The sequence below is a fragment of the Anabas testudineus genome, chromosome 18 (assembly GCF_900324465.2).
Source record: "Anabas testudineus chromosome 18, fAnaTes1.2, whole genome shotgun sequence".
Taxonomy (NCBI): Eukaryota; Metazoa; Chordata; class Actinopteri; order Anabantiformes; family Anabantidae; genus Anabas; species Anabas testudineus.
The window spans coordinates 21,260,030-21,277,144 of NC_046627.1; the positions used below are offsets into that span (position 1 = coordinate 21,260,030).

Below are 17,115 nucleotides of genomic sequence, written 5' to 3' on the forward strand. Positions count from 1 at the left end.
TGGTAATAATATAACACTTACCTGTTCTCTGGAGGCAACATGTAGAACGACCAATCCTCGTGTTCTTTGAACCAGTGGAGCACTTTTCTGCAGCCTTTCATAAATCTCTGCATGGGTCGATATTTGCACAAAGTTTATGCAGATTGTGGCCAAAGGATTTTCAGAACCTGATTTTGGCTTATTTCATCTTTGTTGTCTTTGCCACTGACCTCCAATGTAGTTCAAGACATAATACAAACTCAGTGAAGTTTAGTAGTTTTAGTTTCGCTTTTTGGATTTCCAAAAGAAAGAAGCAAGTGTCTGTGGCCCAGATGAAAAAGCAAAATCAAGTTCTGGATTTCAGATTGTTTGTGAGAACCCGATACACACTCAGGAATCCAAACAGGCAAGGCAGTGTCGAAATAAATTTTATTAACAATAAACAGAGTAGATATAATACAAAGAAACAGCAGACACGCACAGGAAACAAAATTATGAAAAACACTCACCGCAGAAGGCAGGAGGAAAATTACACAAGAAAACAAAAAGCGCTCACTATCTAGGAGGAAATAACAACCGGTAATAATAAAAGGTAAAAACAACAAAATACTCACTACAGGTCATAGAAAAAACAGGCTATCAATGAGAAAACAAAAACACTCACTACAAAACGTAGGAGGAGAAAAACTGAGAGAAAAAACCTAACTGATTAACTACAGACTAAACTGGACTAACACAAACCTAGAGAACCATGAAACTAAATAATGCTCAGGGTAAAAAGCTAGAGGTCGGGGAAACGAACGAAACAAGGAACAACAGGATACATGGGAGACACACTAGCAACAAGCAATGGACATGAGGGAGCTTATAAACAGGAGTATAGGGATGATGATGATGAGCAGGTGTGTTGCAAGCTGAGGAGCGGGGAACCAAGAGGGGCCGGAGACAGGCTGAGGTAGAGGAACACCTCTGCTGGCAGGGAGGAGAACTGCGGGGAGACATACAGACGAGATTGTTACAGCGTAAAAATTCAACTCATTGTTGCCTTTAGTCATTTTATGTGTAGACAGTGACATCATATCGTTTAACACGCTGAGATATTGTTAAATAAAAAGTTAAATTACAACAAATCATTATGTGCGATTAGCACATAGACTTAACTAAAAAACGTACTTTGTCCTCATGAGCATCTGCAGGTTCAATCAAAGCCTGGATGTTATGAACTTACCATTTCTATCTGTTAACAGTCATTCTCAGGGGTTCGGTTTGGCGAACTTTCAGAATCAAACAAAGAGTTGTCTCCTTCGGAACCTGAGTGACGCTAGAACAACAGGAAACATATCGCAAGTGTTTGGGGGTGTTATGTTAGTGTTGGTCAATAAATTATAAAACATGGAGAGAACTGAGGCAGACATTCTTACTTGGAAGTTGTCAACCACTATGCCCACGAGTACATTTAGAAAAACATATTTTCCAAAAATAATAACTGCAACAAAGTACAGAGTGGCCCATGGTGAGGTTTTAGCCATAGTGTTGTACAACACTAGATTCCAGTTCTCCAGAGTCAGAATCTTTACAGATTTAACAAAGAGAGCAACACAAACTGATATTATTGGACAAATTGCATGATGTTGGACTACAATGTACAATTATTAAAAATGTGCTAGTTACCCTGTTAAAAATTTAAATAGGTAATCTAACTATTTTTGCTACTTCAAATCAATATAACTTACTGCACTGGATTACTTTAAGACTTCATGACGACACAAACTAACCATGGCCCAGAGAAGGCTGTTAAAGTTTTTGCGATTGGGGATGATCTCTCCATTCGGAGTCTTAAATTCAAATTTACAGCCAAACAGGTGCATTCCTATTAGACTGCAAAGAAACGACAGTCAGAATAATTCATTATTTCATTCCTTGTGGGTGATAACTGTATTAATAGAATAAAGCGTCCTGTGACATTACAGGTGGTGGAATGGTTTGTGTGTGCAATGAAAATCCCAAAGAAGAGCAGCCTGAAGAGTGGGGCCGCCCCCTCTATGGTCCTCCTTAGCACAGTCAGCTGTCTCTTCATGTAAGGGAAGAAGTGAACCAACCGTACAAACCTCAGCAGACGAAATGTTCTCAGAACTGACAGCTTGCTATCAGTGTTTTTCATGATGTCCCACAGACTGAAAACCACAAAAACAATGATTTTTGATTTCTGAAAAAACACATATTTTATAAAATTTTAATCCTACGTTGCTCACTGGGAAAAGCAAAAGCCAGGCTTCATAGGATCATCTCACCCAGTAAAAACAATGACAAAGTCAAAGAGGTTGTTTCGGTCACTAAAGTACTCCCACTCAAGAGTGAGCAGCTTTATGGACATCTCCACAGCAAATAAGGTGGTGAAGATCACATTACTGATATGTATCATTTTTGTCAACTCCACAGGCTGTAAGTGGAGAAGATGGAAAGAAATAAAGGAATATAACAAGAATAGACAGAGGGCAAGACAGATAGAGATCGAGGGAGGGAGCAATAGCCCCATAGCAGCCCCCTTTAAACTAACTGTCAGCCAGAACTGGTTTAGTTTTTGAACATTTTAGCAGCTCCGGTATCGCATTCACCTCACACACCTGAAACTTGCAGAAGCCTGCAGTAGACAACACAAAAGCAGACTCCCCTCCTCACCTGCTGATAGTGCTCAATGGCCAGGGTGAGTACACTGATAAAATTCACCAACATGACTCCTCAGTGCTTTTGACAATCCCCCGAAGTTGTTTTTTGCAAAAACACGAGGTCAAAGTAACAACATAAAATTACCAGTGAGGCGGGGAACAAAGTAACAAAACCAAAGTACAACGGAAAACAACTGCTCAGTGGCAGGAAAACAACTCACAAAAAGAACTAAGTTCAGAGGGCTGAGAGAGGGAGAAAAAAAACAGGGCTGATGGCAGGCTGGGCGCAGGTTTGGGAGGAGGCTGGAAACAGAGAGAGAGAAGTGGCTGGTGGGCGGAGTCCAGAGGGAGAGGGAGAGGAAGAACTGGGGAAAATCCAAGGCTGGCTGGGTGCCAGGTCGAAACGGTGACAGATGTTTTTAATCCAGCTGGTTATGTTGTAACGAGGCTGTGTGAAAGACACAGCTCCCTCTCGCTGCTCTCCTGTTTCTCCTCTTATGTTCTCAGAGAACTGAGTGGTGATGACGACTGTACAGACATTCGTCATGATAAATGAGCATATCTGTTTGGAGAAAAATAAGCAGCTACTTAGGGTAAGGGTAAATGGCTAGATTAGATTAGAGATTCATTTATATTTACAATTATTACACAGCTGATTTTGAGATTCAAATTAGCCTATTTCATAATTGAATCTGACATTTATTAATAACGTTTTAATAACTTTGAAAATGCAGTAATAATTTATTTCGACCACAGTATTAATGTGCAAACAGAAAAATCTGTCAGCTCACATGACGGAGGAGCTGAATGCTGCAGTAACTGTAACTCATTTGTGCCTTTAAAGTAGATAAATAATAGACTTGCATCACTCTGCAGAGAATAAGCTAGCTAGAATAATTTAGCTGGCCACGTTGTGGGCTACAATACTGTGACTCTAGTCTCAAGTTCCTAATTAAAACACAAAAACAAAAAAGTGAGTACTTACAATACTGATGGGAATAAAAATAATAATATTACAGAAGGAATCAGTGTCCATAACATAAAACATGATCTCTGACCATCCTTTCGTTGTGACAACCTGTAGGTAGAGAGAGGTAGGGAGCAATAGAAATATAATTAGTTTTAAATATCTTCTTTAAGTAGCTTCTAGTTAGAACCCAAAATCCACAAACTATTCACTGCCACAATGAACATTATAATACAATCTCAGGGTCCAAATGAAATCTCTTCCTAATATTACCAGCACATAGCGAAGCCTTTCTTACCTGGAATATGGTTATCCAGGCGAAGCCAATGTTATCAAAATGGGTGCTTCCCATATGTGGGTTGAGGTCTCAGGCGCGACAGACATTGTAGAACACGTTCCAGTTCACACAGTTGTTATGACTGGATCCAGTCAGTGCAGGCACAGCTGGTTTGGAGCAGGGAGCAGGCAATGAGCAGGGTTCCCCATGCATACTGTAAGGTGGTACAATGGAGGAGGTGCTGCATCCCTCCCTTGTTATCAGCTGAACAGAGGAATGGTGTTTCTTCATCAAAGCTGGACATATAGTACGGCTTTAGGGACACATTGTAAGTTCTGGATAGAAAAAGAAGGAGATAAGTTTAACGTTATTAAGTAAAGGTACCTAGTAACTCAGTAAGTTAACTAACATAATACAGAAACTAGAAATTTCATATCATTTTATACATTTTTAAAACTCCGACCAGTAAAGTGTGAGGTAAAGTATTTTTTTACAGAGCAACGGTTAAAAAGACATTTTATTTATATAATTATTTTACTTTAACTATATTTCTAACTATATTATGTATCTGAGGTCATAATCATAATGTGAAGAAATGCAAGAAAAATCATAGTTTTTCTTTTAGGTCATTTTAGGTTTTGTGTACAGCAACTACTTTAAAAGTACTAGATATAGAAATATGGACACTACACAGATATCTCAGTGTTTGTTTACAGACTTTCCACTGCATAGCAACAGTTGGAAGGGGGCGGGAGCGATGTGGACTGCTGATTGGTCAGAGAGAAGCGTCACTATCGCTGATTGGTCAGAGAGAAGCGTCACTATCGCTGATTGGTCAGAGAGAAGCGTCACTATCTCTGATTGGTCAGGGAGAAGTCTCTGTTATCTAAGATAAGATAAAGCTTTATTGTCATTGTACAGTCACACTTGGTACAACAGTACAACAAAATTGCAAACTGTCCCACATTGGTGCAAGGAGAGAGTAGAAAACAACATAATAATAATAAAACAGCTTACAATTACCTTTCATACAAAAAGTATTTAAATATATATATATATATATATATATATATATATATATATATATATATATATATACAATTATATATACAAATATACACATGCACACCAGCTGTATATACAGAATATACAATCTACATTCTTTTAGAAAAACTAAACCAGATGTGTGTGTGTGTGTTCATGAGGGCTATTGCTCTATTGTAGAAACTGTCTCTGAGTCTGTTGGTCCGTGACCTCAGCACCCTGAGTCTTTTTCCATAGGGCAACCATTTAAACACCCGGTGTCCCGGGTGTGTGCAGTCTTTCAGGATGTTGCGTGCCCTCCTAAGACATCGGGTGCTGTAGAGGTCCTTCAGTGAGGGAAGAGGGTAGCCAATGATCTTTTGGGCAGTGTTTATGACCCTTTGTAGAACCTTTTTTTGTGCCATAGTGCAGCTTGAAAACCACACAGAGATGCAGTATGTCAGCACACTCTCAATGGAGCAACGGTAGAAGGCAACCAGCAGCTCTCTTTTCAGGTTGACCCTCCTGAGGATCTTCAGGAAGGGAAGACGTTGTTGGGCCTTTTTCATTACCTCTGCGGTGTTGGAGCTCCATTGGAGGTCTTCACCTATGTGCACACCAAGGTACTTGAAGCTTGGCACCCTCTTCACACACTCCCCATTAATGACAATGGACTGCAGATCTGACTTCTTCCTCCTGAAGTCCACGATCACTTCTTTTGTTTTTGAGGTGTTTAGGACCAAGTTGTTGTCTTCACACCACCCCACCAGCCTCTGGATCTCATCCCTGTATGCAGGTTTTAGTGAAAATAAACTTGTCTCCTTACTTTGATAAATAGCTACTTAGAATTAAACCAGTTCCAGTTTCTACTACACTGAGTGAGAAGAAAGTCGAGTAGAGTTGAGCTGCTAATTACTATGAAGTGGGAAAACGCTCTTGAGCCAGGTTTGTTGTGTTCTGACAGAAACAGTTTTATTTTACAACCCTTTCATTTGTTCATTTCATAGTAAAAGCTAAAACGATTCTCCGTTAAAAAAATAAAAAATATATGTAGTCTCTGTAACATGTCTTTATACTAGCATTAGCATAGTTGCTAGCTGTTCGCTAGTCGCTACCAGTTAGCTAGCCCGTTAGAAAGCTAGCTAACTAACTTTAACTTGTTGACAATTACGCCTTTAAGATAAAACTCACTGACGTGGACTTTTTGTATTTGATATATCTTCGATTATGTTTAACTTTCATACTTATGTTTAAAAAACTTAAAAACCATTAAAGTCTGTAAAGAGAATCTGTGTCGACTACTTACAAGACAACAGAGGAATGAAGGGCGGTTAATATAAAGACGTCTGGAGTTCAGGGGCACTTGGAAATTCCAGCCTTTTAACAAAGTCTGGTTTTTAGGCAATTCAAGCACACATTAAAAAAACATTATAAAGTAAAATTTAACATCCAAAACACGAATTAATGCTTGTTTGAAAAAGGCTCAGTGGGTTCATTTTACAGTAATTAAATACATAGGCTGTTGTAGGTTTATGTCTTATTAATATTTAATGGCAATAAAATTATATATATATATATATATATATATATATATATATATATATATATATTGGGTTGGGGGGACGGGGCATCAACTCCTGTTGATGGGCAGAATAAAAACAAGACATGTACAGTATAATACAATAAAGACATTCATTGGTTACTGTCTCCAGACTATCACTGTCCATATTTTGGGTCAATTGCTGTGACATTATCACTTTTATCACCACTGCTGATTCTGACTCCTACTTCTCAAGCCAGAAGGTAAGAAATTAGAAATGATTAGAGAATAAAAGAAAAGGCTAAAAAATAGTCCCTTTTGCTAAATAGTTGATGGTCATGTCAGTCAGGAATAGTTTCTTGTTGTCTAACTTTTGTGGCAACTTAATAGTTAGCTTTAAAGAGCAACTTCCAAATTTGAGGTTCAGGAAAAAAGACTAATACTTTTCAAAACCAAACTATGTAAAGACTACTCTACTTTAAAACCTGTAAAAACAAAAGGTGCTTAAGTTCTCTAATGTCGAAGGCAAATATCCAACTGGATAGTAGTTCTATTATGTCATGAAAACTAACCTTGGTTACCATAGACTATTTCCAATACAGTTTCAGAGCTGCAAAAGCTTTATTGTACTAGGATAAAAATTAAAAGACATGGTTTTTAACGTTCTTTAAGATTCCTAAATATCACAGTAAAGCCATATCTTTTCAGAAATATTGAGAAAAACTTGAAAGCATGAATAAGGATAAAAATTCACCTACAAGACACTTATTTAAACTTCAGTCTCTATCAAATACCGATATGCTGGGAGTATAGCCTACAGTAGCTGCTCCTGTTTTCTGTACAACTTGCCTTTTTTAACATTAAGTTTTGGCTAAGAAGGTTAAAGAGTGCTGTGTCTGTCCCAAACAGGGTCCCAGCACAGATTGTCCATGAAGGACACTGATAGGCTGCTGAGAGTAACAAATAAAAAGTCTCCTTCACAAAAACTTTTAATTCAATTGGTGATTTTTACATAATGTCACGCCACCGCGTTGCTAACACTCGTTTGCTGCTGTGAGCGCCAAGCTAAACAAAAAAGTACATCAAACAAAGAAGTACATCAAACAAAGAAGTACATCAAACAAATAACGATATAACTATACTATAATAATAACTATTATTAGCTGTCGCTAACGTGACGTGAAAACACACTTCGTTAAATGATTACAAATAGCAACAAAAAGAACGTGCACCAGATTTTACCTAGATTCAAACAGATGTCTATGGAGATCAGACTAAATTCGAAAATATATCTAAAGCATAAAAAAGTGGGGCTTCCAGGAGAGCTGGACGTCTCAAGGTGTTTACAGATTGGATGCAGTGAGCGCAGCGCAGCTTCATAAATAAGATTCATTTCGAAGTGTCTTGCACATCAGTGTCTCTGCTGAGCTGAACCCAGCACAAGGTCGAGACGAAGTTAAACAATTCACCAAAAACCTGACATCAGTCACATCAATCAGCTGTCAAATTGGTTCTCCCTGAAGTAGGCTACACCTGAAAACGGTCGGAGTACAGATGCAGCTCCTGAATGAATCTAAAATATATTTTTTATTATTATTTTTTTTTTTATATAAAAAAAAATAAAAATCACCCAGTTCATGTGTTAGGACTTAACGGACCCAGTCAGTGCTATGAAGGATGTGTAGAATAAATAGATATTTTCTAATATATTACTACACTAATAAATAAATAAAACCCTGTATAATACACTGAACTAGCAATTTTATTATTCTAGAAATCTAATATGAATACACATGGAATACAAAGACTTAAATAGCAAAGAAATAATGCATATGCTATTGCTTCATTTTTAACTTTCTCTTTATTTTATCATTTCAGAATGGACTTACACAGCTTAGTATGGACCAAGCCCAAACCCCCCTATTTTAGGCCACCACCAATTCATATCTATGTGGTGGCATTAAAGGACCAACCCAAAGTGTTGGCCTGGGATTTCACAGATGTTGCCAGACCAGCAGTGATAAAAAAAAATAAAATAGCAGCCATTAGCGATAGCAAAACAATCAGAAAAATAACTCTTTATGAAGAGTTTGCCTCTAAAATCACACAGGGCAACAGCTATTTTATGAGGGGTCACACACTGGGTGGGCAGTCTCCCCCTTATTATATACACATAAATAAACAGACACAGTTCTTTCGCAGTGCTCCTGTGAGCATGACGGAGGAGCTTATTATGGAGGGGGAAGCCCTCCTTCAGCCGGCCTCTTCACTCACCCCCCTAGACAAGTGTAGAGAGACACAGAGATTTATATCTGTGGAAGGGGAAGTTGTTGAAGTAAGTCAATTCATAATATAAGTTATCATACAAAATAACATAATATTATTAACGAAGACTGTAGTAGTAGACTGTAGTAAAGTGTTTGGTAGGCTAACTCATCAATCTTCCTTGCTCCTCCTCAGATTTCCTCTGTAAAATAAATTCAGTCAGTGAAAGAAGCCATACCCCTGAAGAATGTGACGTTGCAGAAAGAAGACTATCAACATAATGTCATTATTTCCTTCTTTTGTATTTTTTGATTTGTTTAAGATTTTTGGCATATTGCAAAGTAGAAACTTTTACCATGTAGTGATAAAGCTTATGCCAATACATAAAATATTATATTGTCTCTAACAGGACACAACTCGAGTAGCCTTGTACCTGTGGAGGGAGGCAGCAATGATTGAGCTGAAGCTGGGGACCCATATCAGGGTGTCCCATTTGAAATGTGGGAAAAGCAGCTATGGGCTCCTGCTGAAGTCGACCTGTTACACAGAGATTGAGGTATCCTCTTTAAATAGAGCAACATAACACACTACTAAGGATTTTAACATTGTGTCACATACAATAAACATGAAAATGTACTATTATTAAACTATAAAAACATGATCATGTGTTTTTAACTAAATTCATTTTAAGTATATGGCTGAAACACAGGGGTTTAGTTACATAGCCTAATAAAATAATGATGCAGATTTTATAGTATAGTATGGAGCTGCTGGGGTCAGTGGATGTCTGTATTCAGTGATTCAGTCTTAGAATTTGTTGGCTGTCGCAGACACTCACGTTTTTCCAGGTGGAAGAATTATTCGTTTTCCAACCATCACTGCCCAAGTGTGTTTAGTCATTTAGAAGCTTCTGATTGACTTAATGCACCTGATCCAGGTAATCAGTAGTGGATGGGGCACTGATCCGGAACTGGACAACCCTCTATACACACTGTCGAGGCAGGTGTAGTCATATTTATACCAGGCTATTGGTTAATTAGGAATAATATCAGAGTATGAAAACCTAACTAAAGTTTGTGTTATTCTCACATCAGTGGATGTCATCACTGATGCCATTGGTGTAACAGAGTCAGAGACACCAGGGATGCTCGAGCTACTAATTTCGAACAACCAAGTGGCAAAGATTGAAGAAACAAAGTGGCAGCCTTTTGATGCAGGACTTCCAAACCAAAATCCAAATCAAAGTCTGTGATAAATACGTCACAGACATCAAGCAGGTGAAGGCCTAAACAAATGTAATATAGTCATTAGTGTTTATTATAGTTATATATTTGTTTGAATTGTGTAATTATAAATTCTTTGTTAATTAGTCTGTGTTCTTTATTCATTGCTCAATTGTAAGGTTTGTTGTTTTTGACTGTTTTAATATAAAAATAAATAATTGTGTCAAATGATAGTTTAATGTCTGACATGTTGAGTCCCTCACACACAGCACACACACTTGTTTAACATCTGAAGGACTTTCATTTTATTTGCTATAACTATGACCATAACCAGTGTTGAACTTGCCCTAACCTAAATCAAAACAGCGATATATAAGGTTTCTAGTGATTTCCATTTGTATTTTCAGCTGTAGGCCTACCGCTGCAATGTTAAGTTACTATTACTCCACACAGACCATTTCCTGTCATGCATGCAAAGTAAAAGCCAGGTAATGACAACCGACGGACTGCCCTTATTGTGAAGGGCTAACAAGAAACGCTATTTCCGATTTAATTAAGAATTCCTGCATAGCGACACAGGGAACAATTTTGATTCACTTCGTATTGTGCAGGGGTCGGCAACCCGCGGCTCCGGAGCCGGCTCTGTCATCATTATACTGTGGCTTCGGAAAATATTTTTTTTCCAATTTATTTTTTCAATTCATGTCAAAGTTCCGCTACATGCTCCGAAACCCAAAAGGCGATATAAGGATGACGGCTCAAAGGCACTAATAACCCTAATAAAGACTTATTAACATCAAAGACGGTGCATGACGGAGATTAAAGTTACACCAAAGCCAACAGGATAGTATCAGTTAACTTGCATGAAAGCAACTTGCATAGCGAGGGCTTGGCTTACATCTATTATTACAACAGCTTACATGATATCACGCATAACTGCATCAACATAAAACAGTTACAGGGAAACACGTAACACGTACTCATCATTCATGCACAAATCGGCCTGCTCACCTGTTTCCCCTGCCAGATAGTCTGAAGACTATCCAGCATTTATCTTGGACTGACTCTTTTGGATTTCTTGGACTCTGCCTGATCTGGACCCCGTCTCTTACCTGACCCCCTGGTGCTGTGAGTTCCGTTTATTCCCTGTTTTTTCCCCCTGCTCACGGTACCAAACCTGTACCTGGACCTGCCTGATTCCCTTTCCCGGACCTGTCCCCTTTCTACTCTGTCTACCCTGGATTCCCCCTCATTGGACCAGCCTGACCTGACCCTGCTTCCCCTCTGGTTCAGTGAGTTCTCCCTCTGTTCTGTTTCGCTCCCTTGTTGTCCCCTTTCCTGCTCTGTCTGTTTGGACTGCTTTTGTGTTTCGACCTGGATTGTCTTTCCGTTGTGGATTTTGCCTGCCGGACTTAACTCTGAACTGCCATAATTGTGTATGACCCGGATTACCCTCGACCTCTGAGTTAGCTCTGTGGAATATTGTTTGGACTATCTTTTCGTGGTGCTTCTGTGTCATTTGTATTACTGTCCTGAACTTTCTCCATTGTCCTCCATTCAGTCTATGTGCTCCCTGTTGGTCGGCCATTTTGGGTTTTGACATTGTCCTCCATTTTGACCATGTGCTCTGTTGGTCAACCATCTTGATTTGGATGTCACTTCCAGTTTCCAACCTGACCACCATACTCACCCTGCCTCATCTCCTCCCGTCCAGTGACTGTTTCATTCTATTCATTGATTTACCGTGTTCTGTCGATTACAAATAAACATTGTTTGCTCAGTTCTGTCCTGTCTGCTCTCTGACCATGGAGTCCTTCCTGCTGCACATGACAGTATCAGCAACTTTCAGCAGTTCTTCAGGAATCGATTCAGCATTCAGTGCATTTTCTTCAGGAAATGCTTTATCTAGTCTTATTATTCTTCCGTACGTTTTTCAGTGCATAACTACTTCAGCATACTTTCAGCTACAGAAACCGTTCAGGTATCAAAATGTTTAGCTTCTGACTCAATCAACATTAGCTTAGACTCCTTTAGCAGTAATTGATTTGAGATATTAAATATAATCAATGTGTTCATATGATATTGGTAGTGAATAGCATGCTTCACTTAATGTAGAGTGGACATATCAATTTCCGTGTAAGGCCATGTAGAATCAGAAAGGTATGCACAAGATTCATAAACGGCCCTGTATGGTAACATCACAAGAAGGTACCAGGCACATAAAGTTCATGGTTGGGTTGATAATCAAAGCAGGTAAGGGAGTATAGGGGGCCACCTCAGGAATGAGACACATGGTTAGATCCAATTTATGGTTAGACATGAAACTGTCGAAGCAGAGAGAAAGAGAGACTCTTCTCACGAACAACCACTGATAACAACATAAAGGGTGTTATGTGGAAGCAGCTTGCAATTAAAATTGCAAGGCATGGGAGTAACCAGATATGAAGGAGACCAGAGCACAAGGTGTCTTTGTGTTATGTTTTCAGAAAGGCATAAATCGTGGGAAACGTGCTCTGAGGATGAAGGGCCCCACCAGGAAGGAACCTGATGCAACGTGGACCAATGACTGAGGATGATGAAGGTCAAGGAGTCGGATGAGGCTGAGGTGGACCTATGGATTAACCGGAATGAAGAATGTGCAAACATTTATGCAAATGATTGTATTTTCGTGTATAAGAAGACTGGGTCAGGGAGAGTCAGGTGTCAGACTTCGTGAACTGAGACACACTTTGTTGTATGTCAGGGATAGGAAGATCAAGACCCAGAGCTCTGTATGCTTTATTCATTTATCTATTCATTTATTTGTTTGTTTATTCATTTGTTTATTCATTTATTAATTCATTTATTCATTTAATCGTTAAATAAACATATAATCTGAGACCGAAACTTCTTCTCCTATTCCTTCATAAACGAACACGCAGGACTTGGCTGACACATAGAAGAGAGTTTTTGCTAGTAGATTGAGCCACAGTCCAACACTTCTTTAGCTCTTTTAATCTTCCATTCAGTTTTTTAATATCTTTTATGATTTTTCCATAATGACAGAGAGGCAGATTTTTTTTTTAAACCAGTCTTTCTCTATAAACTGTCAGCACGGCCACAGTTTTAACTCTTTCTAAATAATTCTTTCACAGAAACGTAGGTAAACTTGTCCTGATTCTGATAAGTTATTTGTCTAAGCTCAGAGACAAATCGTTTTTTCTCTGTGAGCCTCAGAGTGACGGGAGTCCCCCTCAGCTCTCCCATTAGCTCCAATGTTAAATTCGGTCTGAGATTCTGTTCAAGCTGAAGGGTGCACTTGGATCTCTCGCTCCTGTGACCACAATTTCCAGTCCTCAAACATAAAATTCACACTAGTTGTTCATTAAAGTCTTGGCTCTCAGGTGGTTCACTTTTTATGATGATACCTGTCGTAGTTTTGCTGTAAAAAGCCTGTTTGTAAGGGCTCCAAATCAGTTTTCACAGTGAAAATCTTGGCAGTTGAAGTTTCCCGCCTCTCCTATACAGTCTCCGTGGCAACGGCTGTGTCGGGTCACGTGATCAGGGAAGTTTATAAATCAGCGTCAGACACTTGTACAGGCTCGTGTGTAGTTAGCATGTTTATGCTAGCGGCTCTTTGCTAACCTGCTTCAGTTTCTTCTACTTTCAGCTCTTTTTAACAAAACTGTTTAACTTTTCTTTTAACTTTCATATTTTATATACATTCAGCTATGTTTTATAAACGTTAGCAAATCTATTTCAGCTTTTTAAGTTGACATTCAGCTGTTTTATCTTCTTCTTCATATGTTTATCTCTGTTAAAACACTTCCTGTTTCTCTTCATCAACTTTCAGCAGTTCTTCATGAATCGATTCAGCGTTTCAGCATTCACAGTGCATTTTCTTCAGGAAATGCTTTATCTAGTCACTGTGAATGCTGTTTAGCACACACAGTATTGTTTTCCTAATCCTTATTATTATTATTATTATTATTATTATTATATAATTTTTCCGTACGTTTTAATAACTGATCTTACAGTATTTATCCTTACAGGATTTTGATGATTAATTGCACAGACTGACAGTGAACATATGACCAGAGTCATACAGAGCCTCATGGACCGTATGTCATGTTAACTTGCTGACCAAATTTAATCTCATTACTATGGCGCTAAAAGAAAATTAAATAATAATGAAACCTGTGATTCACAGAACAAAAAAAGACAATGGAGAAGATTAGATAATTTATTAGTGACAATCTACTAAGTGGACAACATACATACATAATTGTTAATTACAAATATTAGTACTAACAACATTAGGTCACTTTGTCCTGACAGAAAAACCTTTTGAGATGTTTAGAAATATCTTTCATTTTCAGTCCATGCATATTATTGGAATAAAAAGAGGATTATACAAAAACCAACTGTAAACTCGTTATTAACCGTACAGTTTTTGAAAACTCACATTCCAGTCGAACTACAATAACCTAATTTATTAAACAAAAATAGTTGATTAAAACAATCAGGTGAGATACGCAGATCTGTGCAGCTTTTTTTCCTGACTTCTCCACAACTATGATAACATATTATGAGAATCCTGGTGTAAGAAAAAATTATGAAGATTACACGAAAAACATTTAACAAAATGAACACACCTAAAATAGTTATTGCTCTTGAAGCTACACAGAAAAGTTTATAAATTGAGTTATTACAAAAAATGACTTTCAGAGTCAGTGTTATGGCTGCGCGTTAACAATACCTGAGCTGCTGCCATCCGTGTTTTATGTGGGCTAGGGGCCTTATGCACTCAAAGTGAGACGGCCACCTGGCGGCTGTTTGGACACGCCTGATAAGGAGTCATGACTGGACTTGCGAGATATTTGGACGTGTCCGTTTGACTGTTGTACCTGATGAGGATTCGAGACTCGAGGCCGGGGGAGGCAAAACATTACACTACTTTTTTGTTTAATGGACTCATTGTCAAGGTAAGCGCAACATGTATGAGTTTAAGAATAGATCACTGTGCCGTGCAAGTGACACATAGAGTAAACTCGAAAAGTGTCTTGACCTATAAAATAATTGGTTTTATTACTCACACTTTAACCCATATGTTATAGGGTCTATTGAAGCAAATTAAACCCCCATTAATCAAAAAAAGTGAATAGTGACAGATGAAAAGATGAGCTGTCATTCATGAAGGGCATATGTTATTAATTATGTAAAATTAATATATAATTATGGGGGCGGGACTTCTGGCGTCACTTCCGGGGGCAGACTTGTGAGTCTTATCAGACCCATCAATCTCATTTTGACAGAAAGGTGTCATGATACGTATATTGCTACTTCAAGAAAGAAAATCATTAAGTTCTGCTGTTGAAACAGAATCTACAGGTAACAATAGGAAATGTAGCATTTATAGAGAAGAAATATAAAATTATGTATTAATAATATAAGCACTTAATAAACACCCGGATAGTGACTACGATAGTATATAGAAGAGTATTTAACACAGTTCAGCTAGCTAGGTGAAATGACACTGACAAAATGATTCTCTGGGTCAGCTGTAGTATTTATGACATTGCCTGCTTGGATAGACCACTTCTTGAGGTTCAGCTACTGAGTTTATACTGATACTGGACAATCATAAAGCTACCGCTGGGACCATGATTTATGTGGTAAGTCCATTTTACATGTGTATTCTGCTTGTGTGTCACTGACCACGTTTACCAAATAGCTCCAGTCCTACGCGCAGCATAGATGCAGAAGAATAATGTGAACAGCAGACATATATTTATAAACTGTATTGAGTCACAAAAACACTGTATTAGTTTTTAATTAACAGTTTGTGGAGAACTGTAAAAAAAGGGAGACAGAAAGGAAAGTGATCAGGAAGCAGCTTTTCTGTCTTCATATAGTTAAAATCTGTGAAAACATGATTTCAAAATCAGCTCAGGGCAGAGGAGGAATCAGATTAATCTTTCACTGCATGTCTACTGGATTACCAGTAACCAGCTTCAGTTACTAGCTAAACTCGTTCTAGGTTGTTTGAGAATGCTAACATGCTAACACATTGTTTCTGTTTCAGAAGACAGTCTGGTGTATGCCCAGATCAACAGAGATAAAAAAGGAAAAGCCAAGAAAAACAAAAGTTGGCAAAGTTTGTATTTATCTGTAGCAGCTGTCCAACAACCATCTTTGACACAGTGAAATGAATATGTAAAATAGTAGTTTTATGTAATTAACTACTGTAAATCTTTTGTATTTCGTACTGGCTTTTTTGTTAATGCATGTTAATTTAGTAAAAACATATTGGTGATAAATATCTGACTACCTGTCAGTTCAGTATGTTATCATAGTTAATTATTAAATTACAAACAAATATTTAAATCAAATCACTTCTGTTCACAGGAAAATCTTCTGCGGCAGTGACAGATGAACCTGTTTGTACTCAAGTCAAACCTGGAACATCTTTTGGTAAAAATGCTGCCGTGTAGCTTATGATGATGATTTATTTGATAAATAGTTAAACGAGTTACAAATCATAATAATGTCAGAAAGCATGGTTCCATCTCTGATAACTCCATGTTGTTTCTGTGTTTTTTATCAGGCCTGTAAGGAAAACAAACCAAAGACAAATGATTGACAGTATTTAATAAAACCACTGTGAGCATCTCTGCTAGAAAACATGACAACATGCTCAGTAGTTTGTCCTGTAATGTGTTAATAGATGACACAACAGAACACATCATCACACATGCTCATAAGATTATGATGTACATATTCTGTTATTTCAGCACAAAGCACAGATTGCTGGATGTTCCAAACAGCAGCTAAATGATCATTTAGTTGTACAGTAGGACAGAGGTGACGGTGCAGAGAGAAGCTTTTTCACACACGTTTACTGTATATATGTAGTTTGATCTACTACATATCCTGCTCATATATGTACAGTATGTAACTATGTATTTTGTATTTGTATTTTTACCTTTTTACACATATTTCCAGTAGTAAGTTGTTTGTTTTTAATTGCTTCATGTACTAAACACATCCAACAGTCTTTTCCCTCTGACAGTATCAAGCTTGACAAAAGACAGATTGTTGTTCTGTGAACTGTTCAGAGCAACAAGACATTTGGTCTTTTCATTTCAAACGTCACAAACTAGTCCCGTTCAGTCCCGGAGGTATTGAGTTGATGT

At 38.0% G+C, this 17,115-nt stretch overlaps 2 protein-coding genes across 6 annotated transcripts in view; one reads left to right on the forward strand and one right to left on the reverse strand.

Annotated features, from left to right (window-relative positions):
- Positions 1-661: 661 nt before the first annotated feature.
- LOC113157412 (voltage-dependent T-type calcium channel subunit alpha-1I-like) lies at positions 662-2,843 on the reverse strand. Its single transcript, XM_026352907.1, has 4 exons — positions 2,659-2,843; positions 2,271-2,419; positions 1,208-2,153; positions 662-967 (listed from the first exon to the last, which is right to left on the reverse strand). The coding sequence occupies exons 1-3, from the start codon at positions 2,710-2,712 to the stop codon at positions 1,853-1,855; spliced, it is 504 nt and encodes a 167-aa protein (XP_026208692.1). The 5' UTR covers positions 2,713-2,843; the 3' UTR covers positions 662-967; positions 1,208-1,852.
- Positions 2,844-5,791: 2,948 nt separating this feature from the next.
- Positions 5,792-17,115, forward strand: part of LOC113157408 — a 98,529-nt gene continuing 87,205 nt past the window's right edge. For 2 of the 5 annotated variants that reach the window (XM_026352903.1, XM_026352904.1), the window contains exon 1: positions 5,792-5,857. The gene's annotated coding sequence lies outside the window, so the exon portion shown is untranslated. Of the gene's footprint in view, positions 5,858-8,152; positions 8,788-8,912; positions 10,109-17,115 lie in introns of those variants that run through there. The other 3 variants (XR_003298455.1, XR_003298456.1, XR_003298457.1) reach the window with 3 other exon arrangements.